This window comes from Microtus ochrogaster, linkage group LG2, assembly GCF_000317375.1.
Source record: "Microtus ochrogaster isolate Prairie Vole_2 linkage group LG2, MicOch1.0, whole genome shotgun sequence".
NCBI lineage: Eukaryota > Metazoa > Chordata > Mammalia > Rodentia > Cricetidae > Microtus > Microtus ochrogaster.
The window spans coordinates 34,000,935-34,022,147 of NC_022028.1; the positions used below are offsets into that span (position 1 = coordinate 34,000,935).

Below are 21,213 nucleotides of genomic sequence, written 5' to 3' on the forward strand. Positions count from 1 at the left end.
AGGCTGGTCTCGAACTCACAGAGATCCGCCTGCCTCTGCCTCCCGAGTGCTGGGATTAAAGGCGTGCGCCACCACCGCCCGGCTCATCAAGGACTTTTTAACATAATTTATTTAACTTTATTTTATGTGCATTGGTATGAAGGTGTCAGAGCCCCTGAAACTGGAGTCATGGACAGTTGTGAGCTGCCATGTAGGTGCTGGGAATTGAACCCAGGTCCTCTGGAAGAGAAGCCAGTGCTCTTAACTGCTGAACCATCTCTCCAGCCCCTCATCAAGGCTTTCAATGACCCTTGTTCCAATTGCCACCCAGCCTAGGACACTGGCAGACGGGATAGGCCCTGCCCTCCCAAGCCCCTGCTCCAGTTCTCTGGGCCCTGGCATGTTCATCTCGAATACCCCTGCCAGTCCTGGCCCTGGAGTCGGGAGCTCAGAGTCGATCTGGCTGGAACTACGTCGTGTTTTACATGGGCCAGAAAAGTGACTGGATAGGGCCATCATATTAGCAGTAACTGCCCCTACACATGGTGCCACAGCCGGAGGGAGGTGTGGCTACCTGGCAGGCCCAGGAACCTATCAACCCTAGGACACATTCACAGGGACCCTCTGACAAAATCCACCCTGGCTGCACATTCAGGACCTGGCCCAACACCCTCAGTCTCCATGGCTATGGGAGAGGGGGTCAGGGAACAGTTAGAAATTGCTTCCCATGGTTGGACACAGAATGGCCACAAGACACACACCCACATGGCAGAATGAACAGTGTGTCTGGTTTCCTCACTCCTCACCTCTAAGCCAAGTTCAAGGCCACCTTGCCAGCACTCCTAGGTTAGGGTTTGACATCACCTATTGGCCTGAGATAGCCACTGGGTGTGTACCAGAAAAACAAGCAAAGGTCAGGATGCTGGCCAAGGGGAGACAAAACAGCAGAAGGGAGGGGACAGGTGGAGAGCGCTGGGCTGGAGGGATGCGTTGCTGCTCCCAGAATAACTACTGTGTGCCAGGCACCGGGCCAGGCTTTCTTCACCACCTCCTAACCATCTTAGAGAACAGAACTATTCCAGTTTTATAAGCAAGGAAACAAGATTCTCTTTTATTCATTCTTTCTTTTCGTGTGTGTGTGTGTGTGTGCGCGTGCGTGCGCGTAAAAGAGAGAGAGAGAGAGAGAGAGAGAGAGAGAGAGAGAGAGAGAGAGAGAGAGAGAGAGAGAGAGAGAGAGAGAGAGAGAGAGAGAGAGAGAGAGAGAGAGAGAGACTGCGTGTATACAAGTGTGTGTGTAAGGGTGTGTGCCCCCATGGGCAAGTTCATGCTCATGCCAGAAGAGGACACTGGATGTCCAGCTCTGTCCCTTTCCACCTTATTCCCTTGAGACAGGGTCTCTCACTGAACCAGAACCTAAGCCAGCAGCCAGTAAGGCCCAGAGATCCTCCTGTCTCTGATTCCCATAGTGTGAGGTTAAAGGCTATGCCCAACTTTCTTTGTGAGTCCCAGAGATTTGAACTCAGGTCCAAGATTCCATGAGGCTAAGTAACTGCCCAAGGCCCCCCATCTGGGAAGTAGGAAATTGGGATTTAAATAGCGGCCCCTATTTACACTCAGGGCTGTCCAGACAGTTTCAGGGTGACAGCAAGTGGGCTTCCCACAGCCCAGTACAGAGAGATCAGAGGACAAAGTCAGCCCTAGCTGGGCACAGACGCCCTGAGCTAGCGGAGGATGGCACAAGGAGGAAGCAGACAGAAGCTGAACTCTTACTAGCCAGGGCTGTAGGTGCACCAGCAGCACACCGCACCTCGAGCTGTGTCTCCTCAGGTCTCCTTTCAGAAATATGGCTCCTGGGAGGGTAGGTTCGTGGAGAAACCCTGTTGCCCGATGTCTGATGGTCCCACTGACATGAGCTGCAATTTGGGGAGACGGGACTGGGAAGCCACGGGAGCGCCATGCACCCGAGCCCTGAACACAGCAACTTCAGCGGGACAGATGTGGAGAGAAAGCATCCTCTGTGATAGAGAGGAGTGAAATGGAGGACAGCAGTGGAAGGGGACCCTGAGCCAGAACCCTATGCCTCGAAGCTTTCTGGAACCTTCTCCCAAATAACCCACTTCCCAAAACACACAGTCTGACTTCCAGATCACAGAAGACTTCCCAGGTTGCAGAAGAGAGTTTCCTAGCCCGATGGAGAGCAAAACAGCATTAGCAAAGACGCCCTCCTCTTCACCCTGGGGGTGTCAGACCCCCACAGTCCTGCGGTATGAGAACTATACTTTTTTTTAGATTCTGAGCCTGAGGTGGGAGAGCCCCAGCTTCAGTCTGTGGCTAGAGGGGTAAACCAGGCCCCCAGGATAACATGAGAAGGCTGTGGGCAGTCTTCCCCCGGGTTCCACATCAAGACCAGTCTCTCCTTGGCAGAGCTAGGGCAGACAGCTCCACGGAGCACAGTGACCTGCGGTCTGCATTCCCTCTCTCCTGAGGGACGATGCTCGGAGGAGCCGCAGGATAGACTGACTGTCCACCTCTGTCAAAGGGCTCACGCAGGTTTCAGGCCAGGAGACAGAGCAGAGACAGCACCAAGAGGCAAGACCCTGGAATCTAAGGCACCAACTGGAGGCAGAGGCACCAACTGCCACTAGGTGCTAACCCAGCCTACGGGGGTCCTCCCTGCCTCACCTCCCTCCCTGAATCCTAGCAATCTTTCCAGACAGAAGAGGAAGCCATGCCTGCCTGCCTACTTGCTTGCTTTTTAAGAATTTCAACCATCTATATAAGGAAATAGGACCATATCTATTCCCCATGTCCCTCCTTCAATTTTCTTCATGCCCTCAAAAACATATCCCCCTCCCAACTTCATGTCTCATACACACATACACACACACACACACACACACACACAAACGCGTGTGCACGCACACGGGCGCGCACACACATCACTGGGCATGGAGCCATCTGCTGGAGCATGGGAAACCTGCCAGTGGATATATCTTCAATAGAGAACAATTCTCCATTCCCGTGACTGCCACTATCCTCAGTATGGAGTGGGGCCTGAAGATTATTGCCTGCCCTAGCTAGGTAGGGATTCTGACTGGCTTGTTCTTGTACAGACCATGTGCAAGTGATCACAACTGCAGTGGTTCATGTCCAGAAGATAGCATCCCACGGCACTCTTCCCCGCCCTCCATCTTACATCTTCCCCACCTCGTCTTCTGAGATGTTGATGGCGGGGTTGATAAGAATGTCCTGCTAGGGCTGAGCACTCAGTGGCCTATCATTAGCACAGTGAGCATCTCCCCCACTGACCACTTCTCTGTCCAGGGTGGAGAGCATCCCAGGTCTGTCACCGCCAAAAGCTGTGTGTTACCTTTTTTTTTCTTTAGTGTTTCGAGACAGGGTTTCTCTGTAGCTTTGGAGCCTGTCCTGGCACTAGCTCTTATAGATCAGGCTCGACTAGAACTCACAGAGATCCGTCTGCCTCTGCCTCCCAAGTGCTGGGATTAAAGGCCTGCGCCACCACCGCCCGGCTTTCCGTTTTCTTTTGAATTACAGGTTGAACATCCTAAATCTGGAAATGGGTTCTAATTTCCGGAATTTATTTGTTTACTTTTTACTTATTTATTTTGACTGCCAGAGTAACACTAACACTGTAGGTGGAAAATTCCACACCTGGGCTGGTTGATGGGTTGCTGTCAAAAAAAATCAGGTGCACTAAAAATAACATCTGAAATTACCTTTTGGCTATGTATCTAAGGTGAACATGAAACACATGTGAACTTCATGTTTCGACTTGAATCCTCTCCCCAAGACTGCTGCCCCTGGCATGCAAACATTCCAAACCCCAAACACTCTGGTCCCAAGTGTTCCAGAGCAGAGATACGCAACTCCTAAGGAACCTCTCCTAACAGAGAAGTTTTAGGCTTGCAGAGAATTTGCCAGGCTAGTAGGGACATCCCATGCACCGTGTGCCCATCTGTTTTCACTGCCGGCATCTTGCATAAGTATGGTTCAAGTTGTCAGGATGAGCCAATCTACACTGGCAGGAAATTACTAACTCAAGTCTGTGTATCTATCACTCTGGCCCTCCAGTGTCCCCCTAACTTCTTATTTTGCTGGGAGGTGGGGTGGAGGGGACCTCATCCAGGATACAATAATGGAGGTCGTATATCTGCCACCATTTCTTAGCCCTTCCTGGATTTTGGTGGCTTTGATGATTTTGGGGAGAACTAACCTGGGACTTTAGAGACCGTCTACCAATTTGGGTACCAGATATTTTTTTCCCCTTTTCTTTCATTTCTGTATGAGGAGGGAAGGGACAGGGGTTTCACGAGGCAGCCCAGGCTAGATTTAAACACAGGGTTCCCCAGCATTGGTTTGTCTTCCTGGTGCTCGGCCTGACCCCTACAGTTGCTAGGCCTGGCGCCAAAACCTTGTCCCCTCGGAGCATACCTTGCCAAGGTGCCACCCTTCCCCATGTGCCACATCAACAAATCCTGCCTCAAGTCACCAGCACAGAGGTGAAAGGAGGATGTCCCCTGGCCCAAGCCAATGAGCACGACCTTATATTTCAAAGGGCTGGTGTGGACTCCCAGTGAGCGGTGTCCCCTGCCTGCCAATCAGTACACACTAAGGGAAATGGTGTCTCCAAGGCTCCCTAGAGCCTAAGGGCTGGCCTGCATAGCTCCCCTGGGATGGGGCTGTCTGGCCCACCTCAGATCCAGGTTGTTTGTGCAGGGTGGCTCGGAGAGCACAGGGACAGACCCGCCCAGCCCAACAGAGACCTTTTCATCCATCTACAACGTTCAGCATTTATTTCCCCACAACCTACTTAGGAAACACAGTGGCCTTGATGTCCCAGGCAGGTCTGCCTGCCTGTGTATAAACAGAGGCACGAGGAGGCCTGGCAAGCCCAAAATGCAACATTTTCTGCCTCCTAAACCCACTGAGTATCTCTATGGTGTGGAGGACGAAGAGGGACAAATTTCCAGTTCGGGAGCCTGGACTTAATTAATGGCATCTGTTTTATTAAAACTAACTTCTATTTAGGGGGCCACTGTCCTGGAAATAGGATGTCTGGAGTCTCCTTTGTGGTGGCTAACGTGGAATTGCCATAGGTAAAAGTGCTCTGGGACAGGAGGGCCCGCTTCGCTGTTTGCTAACATGATTCTCATGCTGGGTAGCGGCAGCATCTGTGCTGTGCCTTCTATTGGGGTGAGAGCTGTTTCCTCTCAGGCTTAGAAAACATCCATACATGTACGTAGCGGTGGGGGCAAATACCTTAGAGCAGGGGCTTCACCTGCCACTGTGGACAACTTGACACTGGCTGGGGAGCTGCCCCATGCACTGTAGGATGCTAGGGGCTCCCTGGTCTCCACTCATGAGATGCCGGCAGCATCCCACCTCCTTCAGTTCTTATAAGGAAGAAATATAGCCTGAAGCTGCCTGTGCCTTCTCTTTGGTCCCATGCCTTTATCGCTCTCCCAAAACCTACTGCTTTTTCGTTTGTTTGTTTGGTTTTGGTTTTGGAGTGGTTTCGTGGTTGTTTTTTTTTTTTTTTTTTTTGCTAAAAGTTGAAAGCAACCCATTTCAAGGCAGTGGTTCGTGTGGTGTGTATGTGTGTGTTACTGGGGATGGAACCCGGCCCCCACCCACACCCCATGCACATTAGGCTGGAAGCCCAGGACCTTCCTTCTCCCTTCTCCACAACTGCCTGTCAAATTCTGGAACGGCAGAAGTGGTAGGTAGGAAACAAGCCAATAGATGCGACCTCCTAGGGCTATGAGTAGGGGGCCAACAAGCCAGCTGTAAAATGCTCAGGCTGTTGCCTGCATGGGACAGGTGGTCCTGCTTCTTGGGCCTCTGCTTCCTCTAAGACCTTCTGCACTGTCCTCAATGAATCTGATTATCCCAGAGGCCCGAGGCTTTTCTGTGCAGCCTGACTGAAGCTTTGAGAATGTCAGGCTCCCAGCAGGTGCAGGCTATATCCTGAAAATAACTACTCATTATGTTTCAGGGGCTCAAAGGGCTCCCTAGCACTGAGACTTGAAGACGCCCTAAGGAAAGGGACCTAAGGTACAGAGAAAGACCAGGCACCCAGAGCCTACCGTCAGGTGAGAGAGGAATGAAGGAGTCCCTGCCCACAATCTGTAGCTGTGGATCTTTCTAACACAACCCAAGTGAGTGCAGAATTAACCTCGAAGCAGGCTAGGCTTGGCATGAAAGCCTGCCACTCTCTCTGCAGCCTTGACTGCTCTGGGGACAGGATCTCCTTGGATGACGGTAACTGCCTCTCTCTCTCTGAATCTGCTCCAACTTCTCCCCCATCTCATCCCAGTCCCCACGTACTAGTACAATAAAAGCATCAGTACTGGCAACCAGATATCCTCCGTGATCCCACCAGGTTAACCTTGGCAGAGACAAGTCTGCTCAGGTAGGCAAAAGTAAAGTGACACCCGTGTACTTTACTATGAAGTCTCCCCAGGGCTGTCTGTGCTTCCAGTATCCCAACCAAACACAATGAAGAGGATGAGCTGCGGGTCCCATGGGAGGGCGAGGCTGTCTGCTGCCCATCTGCTCACCTCCAGGGGCAGGAAGTCTGGCTGGCCATGTTCTGTTCAACAAAGTCACAGCCCCACACAACCGGCTTGCCTGACGGCAGTGGCAGGTATATATGGCAATCCCGTAAGTCATAGTCTGTGTGTGTACCGTGAACATCCATGCCCTGGAAGCTGGGTTCCATGGTAAGCACTGGCCTCAGCTGTGCCATCCCAGGCCCTGTGATTCCTCTCCAAATGGCAAGGCAGCAGTGAGCAAGCAGCCAAGACTACGGCACTGAACCCGAGTTGGACGTAGTGGCCCATTCCTGTAAATCCCAGCGCTTGGGAAGGGGTGGCAGCGTGGACCACATACTAAGTTCAAGAACAGTCTATGATACACAGGAAGACACCAACTCAAAAATAAATAAGCAAAAGGACAAGAGGGCGGATGAAAGGAGGAAACACAGAAGGAAGAAATGAGAGAGAAGGGGAGAAGAAAGAATAGGCCCAGGCTATCCACACAGCAGTCACCAAAGAAGCCCCTCAGAGCATTGTCTTTAGGGGAAGCTGACAATGATTCCTGGCCAAGGATATAAGCCATAGGCTGGGGTCAAGGGTCAAAAATCAGGACATAGAAATTGAATGTTCCAAGACAGCCAGGGAGGGCCACAGGCCTATTTTGTCCAACTGTAAAATATGGGGAAGTGCAGGGGGCCTGGGAAAAGATGGCCACTGGATACTGACCCACACACACCTAACCGCCAGAAAGAACTTCTCATCACTTCCCCACCACTCCAACGGCATTCTCTTACAGTTCCTGAGCTGAGGAGGCTTACCAGATCCTTCTGAACCAGAAGTATCCTTCGGAAACCTCCCAAGGGTTTACCAGATCATGTCTCCCTGAGCTAGTTTCAAAAGTGCTCTTGCCTTAGAAAGGAACAGTCTCTTCACGATCCATCCAAAGGTCTCTTCCTAGCCTTGGATGAGCTGTGATGGCTCAGGCTCTAATCTCAGCACTCAGGAGTGAGCTCAGGGCTAGCCTGGGCAACTTCGCAAGAGGCTGCCTCAAAATAAAGAGTAAGACACGAGGAGCTGGGTCAGAGCTCTGTACAAAACTCAAGGATCAATTCCCCAGGACAACAGAAAGAGAGAGAGAGAGAGAGAGAGAGAGAGAGAGAGAGAGAGAGAGAGAGAGAGAGAGAAAGAAAGAAAGAAAAAGAAAAAGAAATGCCAGCTTGAGTTATTTAGCAAGATCTGCTTTCAAAACAATAGTGGCTAAGCTGGGCATGCAGCCTAGTCTACAGAGCAAGTTCCAGGGCAGCCAGGGCTGTTACACACACACACAAAAAACCCCTATCTCAAAAAGCAAAACAAAACAAAACAAAACAAACAAACAAACAAACAAAAAAACCACGGGTTAGAGAGATGGCTCAGAGTTCGGTTCCCAGCACCCACTGAATTGGCAGCTCACAACCACCCATAATTCCAGTTCCAGGGGAACCAGCACCTCTTCTGAACTTCTAGGGCAGGAGACACACATGTGGTGAACAGACATACATACAGGCCAAATGCTCAGACACATAAAATAAAATGAATACATTTAAAACAACAACAATAACAACAAAAATGCATGGCCCCTTCCCGTTTCCAAGGGAAACCCCATATCTGGCTGGTGCCAGCTTCCTACCATTCTCTCATCCTCCATCATCCATCAGCTCTAAACTTCAAAGTCTCCATCCCCTGGTCACTTGAGGCCACCTTCCACAGCCCAGAACCCACACACAAGGGTAGGACCCTAAGGGTTGACTCAGTGACCCAGCAGAGGGTAAAGGCCCCTCCAGGACATCCATGCTTGTCTTGGGACAGAGTGGTTAGAATACTGTAAGATGAAAATATTTTTAGTTGAGCAGACACAGAAAGAAACCTCTGGAACTTCCCTTACTGAAAGAGCAACGGTTTTTTAGAGAAATGGAGTCACAGAAATCCCTTGGAAAGCTTCACCATGAAGACAAACCTCTGGGGCCTGACTGAGCAACAACCAGGAATTTCCTCATCTCCATGTGCTCTCCTCCCTTTAAGAACCCACCTGAGGGTCTGAGAGGTGGTTCAGCAGGCAAAGGCGCTTGCTATCAAGCACAGGGATCCAAGTTCAATCCCTGGGATCAGCACAGTGGAGGGAGAGAAACCAACTCCCCACAGATTGTCCTCTGACCCTCACTAGCTCTCTGCGGTGCAATCAATCAATCAAAACACACACACACACACACACGCACGCACGCACGCACGCACGCACGCCCGCACGCACGCACGCATGCATGCACGCACACATTCTATATTTTTATAATTTTGGTTGTGAGCCTAGCCTTTAACAGCTGAGCCATCCCTCCAGGCTACACTATAATTTTAAAAGAACCTATTTGACCTGAGCAAAATTTCCAGTTTAGGCCACTTCTTTGAGTAACTCACTTACTTGAGATACTCAAGGTAACTCCCCTGCCTCACACCTGAGGGTTTGATAAACTATTCCTCTTGCTCATTTGTCTCCCAAGCTAAGAAGGGAGAGAAAAAAATCTTCTCCCCCCACCCCACACAAACCGGGGTCACTGGTCATGGAATACCACCTGGCATAAGGCCACCATTAGAGGCCAGGCTTTGAGTGGACACAGTAGCACTTAGATGCCACCTCACAAGAGACCAGCAAGTTACAGCTGGTTCTGCCACCTTTGGCCAAACACTACTACATCCTGCCATGTGGTCCTAGTTGGACCTGCAATTTCTACTCTTGGGTTGAGCAGCCAATACTCCTAGGAGGTAGGTGTGTCCACATCCATGGCTATCCCTCACTTCCTCTTCCTGGAATTATTTTATGGGTCCCACATAGGGACCCCACTAGGCTAGAAGAAACCACATGGAGGTGACCAACCAGGCTTGTAGCACTCACACATCCCTGCACTAATTACAAGCTGTCACTCCCCCACACTGTCTCTGAGGAGCTCCAGGCCTGAGACAGCAGCACTGGGAGCTGCCCACCCACCCAACCGTACCACCCCGTGCCCAGGGACACTCACGATGTTCATGAGCGTGAGGACATAGTTCTGCGTGTGCTCCTTGCCATGAAAGCGAACCACCGAGTCATCCACCGCCAGCAGCACCTCGATGCTGTAACTGCCAGGCCTGGCATGCCGCCGCTTCCTCTCTGTGTCACCCAGCTGGTCCCCAACCAGATCCAGCACGTTGGGCAGGTCACCAAGGCCAAAGGCTAGAACCGGGTAGAAAGAGTGGGAGGCTGAACACATGTTGAATCAATCTTTCTTTCTCTTTCATTCTTCTCTTTTTCTTTCTGCTTTGTTTGAGACAGGGTTTCTGGAAACCTGCAGGCCTGGCCATCCTGGAACTCACTCCATAAACCGGGTTGGTCTGAAACTCAGAGATTTTCCTGCTTCTGCCTCTGCTTCTGCCTCCTGAGTGCTGGGATTAAAGGTGCACACCTCCACCACCTGACCCTTTCTCTCTTTTTCTCTCCTGTAGACCAGTCTGGTCTTGAACTTATTATGTAGCTGAAGATGACCTGGAACTTCTGATCCTCGTGCCTCTACTTCCTGAGTTCTGAGATGACAGGGCACGCGCCACCACACCATTCCACGGGGTGCAGCTGGGTGAACCCACTAATGGAGCCATATCCCCAGCCCCTCAGACTGTTCCTAAAAACACTCAGGAATCCACTTAGCTCAAATCCCATTAGAGTGGGCCCTGAGCTAGGGGTATGAAGATCCCACAACCGCACTCCTAGCGGCTGGCAGATGGGTAGACAAACGGCAGCTGGATGATAAATGGGGAGGGGCTGCACTGGAGTCTACACTTTAAGTCAGGTGACTGAAATGGAATGGTGCCAACATACAGTTTGAGGGCTTCTTATCCATTTCAGATCAGCATTTTTGGACTTTGGAACTCATACACCAGGACAGCTGAGCATCCTTGATCCAAAAATCCCAAATTGGAAAGGCTCCAAAAAATCCAAAACAGTGAAGATTCCCGGCAGCCCGGCAGCCCGGCATCTAAGCCCAATGGTGATTCCAGCATCTCAGAGGAAGGAGGGAGGAATCCTGGCAGGGTTGGGTAGAGGGGGGGCAGGGGTGAGGAAGGAGCAAGTACTCTCCATGAGAGGGGAGGGAGCAACAGTCACCCTAGTATGTGAGCAGCACTCAGATACTCAACAGCCCTGGAGTCTTCCCTCTACATTCACTGAAGGGAGGCTCAGAAAGTTCACCTAACTCACTCTAGGTCACACAGCAAATTAATGGCAGGAGCCCAAACTGTAAACCTGAGTCTCCCTCCACACCCAGGCTGGGACTACCCAAATTTCCCTCTCCGCAAACGAGAAAAGGGGAGTCATATGTCAACTGGGGTGTCATAGGTACCTCAGTCGCACTCTCTTCTCCGTGACCCTCCAGGCACAGCGAGCCAGAGCTGAGAGCCATAAGGGAGCCCACCCAAGAAGCCCCAAGTGAATGGAAAATGTACAGCTGCCCAAAACCATCAGCAATCTCCAAGCTCTGAAACCTAGAGGGACCCACGGATTCCATTCCCAGACCACACCCAAAGCCAGCTGTATTCACAGAAAACGGCACACATGCGTGTGTTCAGACCAGCACCGTCACAGCGGGCCCCAAAGGTGTGCGGACAGAGGAGTGCAGGCGTGAAGGGGAAAATGACTGTGCTGTGCACATGGGCTGAGACCGCTGTAATACGAAACCTTAACGCTAAAGGGAAGAGGTCAAACAGGCCTCGAACTGTATTCCTGTGTTCAGAGGGATCCACCTCTGGAGGTGGGGAGGACGGAAGATTTTAAAGAGAGTGACAGACACGTTTTGGAATTAAACAAAGGTCTTGGTTGCACGCGTTGTGAAGGCGGCGTAAAGCCACACAGCTATGCATTTTAAAAGGGCGAGTTTGAGAGCTGAGGAGACGGCTCTGCTGGGAAAGGACTTCTACACGAGCATGTGGCCCAGATAAATTCTGGGGACGTGCGGCTGCCAGCTTATAGTCTTAACAGGTGGGAGGCAGGGTCAGACTCCTCAGAGCAGGCTAGGGAGCTAGACGACAAATCCTTGAGCTTCAGATCCAAGTGCAAGAGCCTGCCTCAGTATACAAGGTAAAGAACGGTTGAGGAAGACAGACACGTGAACACACATGCTCCCACAAGTACACATAAGCAAAGCATGCACACGAACACACATGGACATACACCTCACACTCATACGCTCATGGCTGCGGCCCAGAGCTCGGCCGTAGGCGTCTATGCGGGTTCACACATCCAGTTGCCTCTCACGAAGGATGTGGGAGGAAGGAACAAGGCACAGGGCAGGCCAGGGCTGAAGAAGAGGGTAGGGTTAGGAGATGGACAGGGAGCTGGGGATATTGAGGTGCAGCCAGAGCATAGGGGGATACCCCAACAGCCTGGCCAAGCAGTTCAGACTTCTGAGTGCTAAGGCAGAGCTGACTCCATTTTCTTTTTAAATAATGTTAGACTTTGATCATGTCCTTAGCTACCTTAGTCAGGTGTTTTGTTGTTTTTTTTTTTTTTGACTGGCTCTTCATCAATAATCTTGTGAATTACACATCATCAATTGTTTCCATTGTTCTGAGAAATGACTGACCAGAAGATGTTTTGTGGTATGTCAACTGTCTGACCATAAACCCACAGATGTACCCTTCCTGTGATCATAAAGATAACTGCAAAATTTTACTTTTAATTACTGGCTGTGTGGTATAAGGGGACTCTACCTTTAACCTGGGTTATTTATTTTCATTCTCCTACTATGGGAGACTGAAAATATGGCCCAGACGACATTAAATTTTTCCTTTCCAACATCTCAGTGTTATCTCCTGGTTTTTGACACTGTAACACTGAAATTGGGCCATTGCATGTTTGACCACGCCCTGAAAGAGATTCTTTGGGGGCCCAAGTCTCAAGGGCCAGTGAGCAAAAGTGTGAGGATCTGGGCATAGTACACACATGTGTGGGTGTATGGTTTGAGAGTGGGGGAGGTTCTCACAAGGTCAACCATGAATAGGCGAGGGCTCCTGAGGGGAGACATTACTGTCGTGGGTATTTCACTGTGTGAGAAGGTCTGAGTGTGCAGACGGGAGTGTGAGACTATGTGTAGGTGCGGGAGTTTGTGTGTGTATACAGTAACAGTATGTAGGTGTGCAGGCCCTGGAGGAATAGGCCCCTCCACCCCAAGTTCATGGGTGAATGCTGTACCCCTTAACAAAGAAGCTTAAAGGCAGTCTGCCCTTCCAGAGGCAGCTTGAGTAACAGGCTCACCTGATAAAGCCCTTCAGGCCTCCTGTCTGTCCTCCTCCATACAGCTGGACACCACCAACACACACAGAGAGACAAGAGTCCATATGGGGGGGGTCACACAAAGGTGATGAAGCCTGGGGGGGTCTGTCCCTCGGGAACCCCCCCCCAGCGTCTGAAGGAGATGGAACAATAGGAAGCAGTGCTGACTCGGAGGGACAAGGAGAGGGACACTCACACAGGATATGGATGGGCAGATACAGGGTGGCTCAAGCTGGGGCGCCTTCTGCCAGGCTTAGAAATGATTCCCCACAGGCCAGGCAGAAAGCAGACCTAAGAGAAACCTTCGGCTTGTGATGGCACAAGGAGACGGGCACACCCGGGATCTTCTCACAAGTGTCCCTACAGAGTCACAGGTGCCCAACAAAGCACTCTACCATCCCTTGCCACTCGGTCGAAAGACCCTGGGTGGCCAGGCCCTGACCATTGGCTGGTACTCAGGGGTTTCACCCATGTAGCTTGAGGTACAGAACACCGGACACAGTTCCCTGGGCTGATACCTCAACTCTGCAAGCTTGGCCTTGGGGCCTCCATCGTGCGGATACAAAGGAGACTGGGGTCAGGCTAATGGAGAGAAGTTTGACTTCTCCAAGCCTTTCTTCAAAGACAGATCCATAGCTTTTGGTTCAGAATCGGAAAAAAAAAATCCCATGTTCTCCTTAGAAAGGAAGAACTGTGTCCATGACAGCCTGACTCACACTGGCCAAGAGCATCCATCCCATGCCCACCTGCCGGCCTGCAGCCTCCCAGTTCTTACAAGTGACATTTGGAGCACAGCTGAAGCTTCACAGAGTGTAGGGAACAACTGGCTTCTGGGCATTCCTTCACACGAGGCCCCACCTCATGGGACCCTGGTGTGAGGGTGTGGCCACTCAAGACCAGATTCCAACCAGCCAGTATCATTGCTTCTCAAAAGAACTCCATAGGGAAGCTACAACTCACTGTGAAGTTGGCCGTAGGGCTGGGAACAGCACCTGTCACATTCCCTACATCCTTCTCTTAGCGAGGGTGCCCAAGTACTGGGAGAGAGTTGCTCCTGCTTTTATGGGGTTCCTACCTACTCCAAGTGACTGCAGTAAGACCTGCCGTTCATCAAGGGTCTGCCGTTCGCCTGGCTTTGTGCAGACTTTAGTGAGTACCCCACGAGACATGCCACGGCCTTAGCAGGTAGCTTCCATCGATTCACCTCACTCATTTGGAAGCTCTGAGATGTTAAAGTACCCGCCTAGGATCACAGAGCAAGAATCCAAAAAGGCGCACCAGACACCAAGCTGTCCCTGCTGCTCAACACCAGGAACTGATTAGCAAGGACCTTAAGGATCTTCTTGTGGTGCCCACACAGTGGGGTTGGGTTTTAGCAGGAAAGAACCAATAGCCATTCAACCTTCTGCTTCAGCTTAGCCACAGCCTCCATCATACCGAGCATCCTCAGAGATGCTGAAATCCTGAGAACCCCTGTTCAAGACTCAAGTGGCTCTCTCTAGTTTTTGGACATTTTATAGCCGCTCGGTCAATCCACTGGGGCTACTCTCCCGGCTTGGCCGCTCCTTAGGGCCCAGGCCCATTTCACAAATGAGAAAACTGAGGGCAAGTACTGAGAGCTTAAACCGGAAGTTAAGCTTGAGCCCCCTGCCCATAGCCTACCTTCATTGTGAAGGTCCCCATGAGGCTCTGCCCACTCCTGCTGGATGGCTTCCCGGCGGTATACCACGTGTGTCCTCCCTCCAGCCTCCTTCTCCTGCTGCCCTCGCTCCAGAGGCTCGATGAAGTAGTCTGAGCTGTCTGTGCGGATGAGGCCAGCCTGCGGGTCAGGGAGAACAGGAACAAGGCAAGAAACAGAAGAGGTGAGAATGGGGGACACAAAACAGACACATGTGGGGCTCTCCCTGCAGAGCCTGGGAAGCCCTAGGACTTCCGGATGTCCCATGATGGGGAAGCGCAGAGAAGTTAGGAAGGCTGATCGTGGGTGGGGGACCCCCATTTTAAGTGCAGCAGCACCTGCCTTGCTTGTTCCAGTCATTTGAGGCTTCATGTGAACAAAGAGTTCTATTATTACTTTTCAAGGTAAGTGGGCACACACAGCTAGGCACAGTATTCTGACAGGATCCTACTCCCCCTAAAGGCAAAAGGGAAAACCCCAGAACAAAATGGAAATCAGTCCGTGGATAGGTGTGGACCCTGCTCTAGTACAAAGGGTTATTGTTTCAGCCCCAAAGCGCACATGTATGGTACGGCAGGGGGCTATGGGCCCCACAGGAATCTAGCCAGGATGCTGCACCAAGGACCCAAGGACACAGGCTCCACTTTCAATCTCACATTCTGTCCACATCAAAATATTCCCTTAAAAAGAAAAAAAAATCAAATCAAGGGCTGGCCTTGGAAATCAAAATACAAAAATCTAACCTTGGCCAAAGCCAGAAAATGTGCTATTACCCACCAACCAAGACCATAATGAAAGAGGCCAATAAAGCATATAAAGAGATGTGTGTTAATATGCATATGCCTGCACATGTGTATAGACACACATGCATGCACGTCACCTCCATAAAGCAGGCCAGCCCGCCTACCATGGTGCATGGAAAACAGCAGATAATGTTTAATAAATAAATATTTGTTGAATTCATTACTTGTTCTAACAAATACCCACTGAAAGCCCTCAGTATCCCGTACACCGGGAGCCCACCTGCGAACACAGAGCCGGGCTCCAAGGCACATTTTATAAGCTGACGAGCCTTCTCCATTTGAACCACAACCCCCTCCTTTCTTAAAGCAGCCACTGCACGCCGTTCAATTCCACCCACCTCCCCAGCTCAGCCTGCTTGGGAGCTGAGCCTCAGGGAAGTCCTTCCAAGGACCCAGTGCACCTGCCCCGGCAGCATTGGGCCCTTTTCATTTGCTACTGAAGCAGAAAACCAAGCTGGTCAGGACCGAGACGGTCAACGTCACACCTCATTACAGACTCATCTGGGAGGCCAAGAAATGCTCCAGAGAAAAATGGTGGCATTGTGACAGTGTGTGACCTACCCAGGCTCCATTTCGTCAGGTAATGGGATGGTCTGAGAACATCCTAGTGTTTTTGTTAAAATGCCAGGGACAGGACTCTCGGGCTGGGAAGACTGAGTATAAAGCACTTGCTGAATAAGCCTGACAACCTGCATTCAGATTCTCAGAACCCACATAAAAGCTAGACACAGTAGCCCAGGCTACCCCCATAGTCTCAGCATGCCTGGGTGGGGGACTGGAAGCTGAGGCAGGAAGACCTCAGTTAGCCTGGCATAAGAACCATGAACAAGAGATCCTGTTTAAATCAAGGTAGAAGATGACCGGACCCAAGCATGTTGCTCTCTGATTGCATGCATGCTGTGGCTCATGAATGACTGCATGCACATGCTTGCACCACACACCCACAAGCACACACACACACACACACACACACACACACACACACCACATGCAATGTCAGCATTATCATTCCTTCAAAAGACTCAGCACCTACCACTCGCTCTGGGAAGCAGACAAATAAGGCTCAGCCTCCGGCTCTGGAAAGGAGTCAAGGACGAGGAACGTCCAACCCTGCCCAGCACTAGGACAGGTGTGGTCCCAAGGGATGGGTGTGCACCCGCTACCTAGTTACAAGAGCTAAAAACACAAACTGACACCCCTGCCCAAAGGGGTCTGTGTTGGCCCCATGGAAATACTAGCCAGAATAGGGACTAGAAGCAAGCGGTTCAAATGCTCTAGGCTTCCTGGCACCAGCTTCATTCTCTCCCATGTTGACAGCACACCTCCACTCTGCCGCCAGACAGTGCAGTCTGAGGAAGAGCGGTGGTGGTTGCAGCAGTCAATCTGGCACCTGGAGACTGGCAGCCTGGGCTAGACCCCACGGCTTGATGAACGGAAATGAATGCATAAGAGGAAGGGAGAACGTGGTAGGGTGGTCGAAGGAAGCCACCCAAGATGGAAAGGGCATGTTAGGTGGACGGGGGGCCTTGGGCAGCATACAAAAGCAGGGACTGTGCCATGGATCAGAGAGGCATTGGTGGTCACAGGCAGAAGCTGAGCAACGACAAGAAATAATGGCTGTGGTGATTTGAAAGAGAATGGCCCCCAAAAGGAGCAACGCTAACGGGAGGTGTGGTCTTGCTGTAGTAGGCGTGGCCTTGCTGAAGGAAGTGCTTCACTGTGGGGGCAGGCTTTGAGGTTTCCTATGCTCAAGTTACAGTCTAGTGTCTCTTAGGTCACTTCCTGTCTCCTGGAGTCAAGATATAAGGACTCTTAGCTCCAGCACCATGCCTGCCTGCTGCCATGTCCCACCACGATGATAATGGACTAAATCTCTGAGTATAAAGCACTTGCTGTAAAAGCCTGACAACCTGCATTCAGATTCTCAGAACCCATATAAAAGCTACACACAGTAGCCCAGGATCATCTGGGCTAGGATCTGCCCCGGGGTTCCTTTCCTAATCCCACCTGAAGTTCTTGGCTTCTGGTAGAATCTGACTTTTAAGAACAAGAATGCTCAGTCTCACCTCTGGCCAGCTGTTCCCATGGACACCTCCCACCATGAGTGTGACAACAGAGGAAGACCAAAGGACAGGGCTCATAAAGGGAACAGTGCCCTCCCACTCCCGGAGTGACTTCCCATCTCTCAACCAGAAAGGACACTCAGCCCACACTAACCCGCCTACCACACCCCCTCAGTTCTCTGACACCTCAAACTCCTTGGTCCTGTCTGCTTAGGCTCACGCCTTGACCCAGGGCAGAGCTTGAGAATGCCCCCCTCAAAAAAACCAATTTACTAACTATGGCAAAAGAGCTAGACCCAGCAACTAGGGGCACACTTTGTGACTATGTGTCTCATTGGTCCCCAGAAATCAAGAGCAGAGAACAATCCAAAGATTGTTCTTAACCCATTTGGGGCATGATGCCTAGGCCTGGGCCAGATCTGGGCAGTCTCTGGGCCTCAGAGACCCTGGTCTTGGAGAGAGGATGAGGAGGCAAGCCTGGCCCTGGACCCCAGCTCCAGCTATCCCTAACCTTCATGGAGACCTCTAGGGTATGACCCACTGGGCAGCACAAACCCTGACCCTTCCCCACCAGCTTTTCTTGCCTCCCTGACACACAGAGAGGCTTGGCACAAGTCCCCTTGAATCCCTGCCCTGGCCAGGAAGCCAGGCACTGCGCAAGGCCATCGGCCTGGCAAGCAGGGACTCCTGGCTCCCTGCCTCCTCACTAAACCACCCCGGCTCTCAATTTTTGCGACGTTTATATTTCTGAAAAGTGGTAGCTAATTTTAAAGCACTAAAATCAAATCAAATTCCTGGATAAAACATCAAGGAAAGGGGGGGAAAGGGATTTGTGGAAGGGCTGGGAAATGAATGCCTGCCGGGCCTAGCTATTTCCACCCCACTGCTTCTTCTTTCACAAACGGTACATAAGTAGGAAATGCACACTACAAAGGCTCCTCACACAACAAAAGCAAAACAAAGAATGAATCCTTGGTTACGTCTTAGAGAGCCAGATACCAGGTGGGCCCTCAGCCAGTCTCTCAAGATGGAAACCCTCAAGGGAAGGCCAGGCCACCCTAGCCTTGCACTGAACTCCCTTCAATGTGGTTCTCTCTGCAGTGTCCTTCCTGAGAGGCATACGGCTAGTGGGGGCAGACATACATCACTTCAATAGCAAAGGCAACAACAGCTTTCTCTCTGTCTGCATCCAGAGGCCTCCAGGCCACACTGAGGTTCTCCCCAGTTGTCCAGGGCAGGGAAGAACTCACAATTTCAGTGGAATCCCAGGGCACCTGAAGAAGTGGTCACATGACAACTGAGGTGGGGGGGGGGTAGAAATCACCTTGTGTAAAGCCGGGCAGTGGTGGTGCATGCCTTTAATCCCAGCACTCAGGGGAGGCGGAGGCAGGCGGATCTCTGTGAGTTCGAAGCCAGCCTGGTCTACATAAGTTCCAGGACAGCCAGATCTGTTACACAGAGAAACCCTGTCTTAGAAAGAAAGAAAAAAAAAAGGAAGGAAGGAAGGAAGGAAGGAAGGAAGGAAGGAAGAAAGGAAGGAAGGAAGGAAAGAAGGAAGAGAAAACACTCAACACTGAAGCCCGTCCACAGATCTCCCCTCCCTACCCAGCTGCGGCTCCAGGCTCACGGGAAAGAGACACCTACAGCCGTTGCCCCGTGTCTCACCATCTCCCTGTCTCTCTCTCCCCACCGCAAACGGGCTTCTGGAGCCACCACTCCCTGAATATGCTCACCTAGGACTAAACTGTGGCTAAAGTTGGCTAGCGCTTCTTTGCCCTGGCCTGGTCTCCTCTAAGCATACACTCTCCCTAAGCTTATCCCCTATCCTTGTTTGAAAGACCTCATGCAGGCATCTAATTCCTGATCATACCAGCCATCCCATCCTTCTCGGAACTCCGTGTGTGTGTGCGTGCGTGCGTGCGTGTGTGTGTGTGTGTGTGTGTGTGTGTGTGTGTGTGTATTCCTTTCATGTTTACCAACAACCCCCTGGACAGAGAGCGAGCCAGATTTCCACCAGCCAGGCAAACCAGAGAACTCTAGGCTTATGCCCAGACCTACTCTCCCTCCCTTCTTTGACCCATCTACGGGGGGGGAAAAAAACCCAAAGTAGGCTAAGACTCAAGTCCTGCAACTCCTGGTACCCTAATCCTGCAGTCAGTTCAGTTGCACGCAGCACCCCAGGGTCCTTCAGGGCCCCGACCCTGAAAGGCCATGCTGGACTACTGTCTCTGAGATATGGCATGAGAGAAGCGCCATCCATCTGCCACCTTAGCGTGGGGTTCCCGTCAGGGCTTCTCTATTCCCCGGGCATGATGGGGACCAGTCAAGGAAAAAAAAAAAGACAAGCCTCTACTAGTCTTAATGAACTCATATCTGGATGATACAACTTGAACAACTTGATAATTAAGGCAAACAACCCAATTTAAAAATAGGCAAAGGAGGACAGGCTCCAAAGCCACAGAGAAAAAAAAAAAATAGGCAAAGGATCTGAGTAGCCATCTCTCCAAGGAATATATTTAAATGGCCAATGAAAAGGTGCCCGGTGTCATTAGTCAGCGGAACTCAAATCCAAACCACAATGAAATGCTGCTTCACACCCACCAGGCTGGCTAGAATCAAAGTAAGATAATAACAAGTGTTGGCAAGAACGAGGAGACACTGGAGCCGTTACACACTGCTGGTGGGAATGTAAAATGTACAGCCACTTGAAAGCAGTCTGGCAGCTCCTTACACAATTAAACAGCTTTAATACAACTTGCAGAAAATCCCCTCCTGAGTAGAGACCCAAGACAAACAAAAACACATCCACACAAAAAAAAAAAAACTTGCCCACGAAATGTTGACATTTATTGCCAGCTTGGTTGGATCCAGAACCACCTAGGAGACACACTTCTTGACTGGTTTGGGAAGGCATTTCCAGATAGGTTTAACGGAGGGAGACCCACCCTGAATGTGGGCAGCAGCATCTCACGGCCCCAATAAAAAGGAAAAATGGGGATAGCAAGCTGAGTGGCGGCCTTCACCTCTCTCTGCTGCCTGAACAAAGGTGCAGTGTGGCTAGCCGCCTCACAGGCCCCTGCCTCACAGGCCCGCCGCCTCGTCTCCCCACCACGTCTCCCCACCACTACAGGCTGTACCTCTTGTTAAACCATGCCAGACATTTCGTCATAGCAACCAGAAGAGCACCGAACACCAGCACTTACAGAAGCATTGTTCATAGCCCTCACAAAGGGCAAGTTGTCCAGACGCCTACTGTCAACATGACATATCTGTGCAATAGAGCTGGCCATAAAAATGAATGAAGTCCTGATGCATGCCACAGAGCAGATGAGCCTGAAAACGCTGGGCCAAGTGAAAGACGCCAGATACAAAAGGTGACGAATTCTTGGAGCTCCTTTACAGGAAAGGAAATAGGAAAATGTGTGGAGAGAGTAGGTGAGTGGCTGCAGGGAGGAAGGATATGACCAGGGCAAGAGGTAAGGGGCACCCCCTTCTCTATGAGCCAGCAAAAACTTTGTGTTGGCTATGGAGACAGTGGCGCATCCCTGTCTAAAGAAAACCCTCTGAAAGCCTGGTGTGGTAGTGCACTTCAACCCAGCACTCGGGAAGCAGAGGCAAGCTAATCTCTAAGTCTGAGGCCAGCCTGCTCTGCAGAGCTAGTTCCAGGGCAGCTAGGACTACACATAAAAACCCTGTCAGAAGAAGAAGAAGAGGAGGAGGAGGAGGAGGAGGGGAAGGGGGAGGGGGAGGAGGAGGAGAAGAAGAAGAAGAAGAAGAAGAAGAAGAAGAAGAAGAAGAAGAAGAA

The 21,213-nt window shown here is 51.1% G+C and overlaps 1 protein-coding gene across 1 annotated transcript in view; it reads right to left on the bottom strand.

Moving 5' to 3' along the window:
* Positions 1–21,213, bottom strand: part of Adamts14 (ADAM metallopeptidase with thrombospondin type 1 motif 14) — a 68,707-nt gene that overhangs the window by 36,634 nt on the left and 10,860 nt on the right. Inside the window, exons 3-4 of the mRNA XM_005360084.2 lie at positions 14,527–14,683; positions 9,587–9,777 (exon numbers count right to left, since the gene is read on the bottom strand). Coding sequence (XP_005360141.1) covers positions 9,587–9,777; positions 14,527–14,683 — 348 coding nt within the window. The remainder of the gene's footprint in view (positions 1–9,586; positions 9,778–14,526; positions 14,684–21,213) is intronic.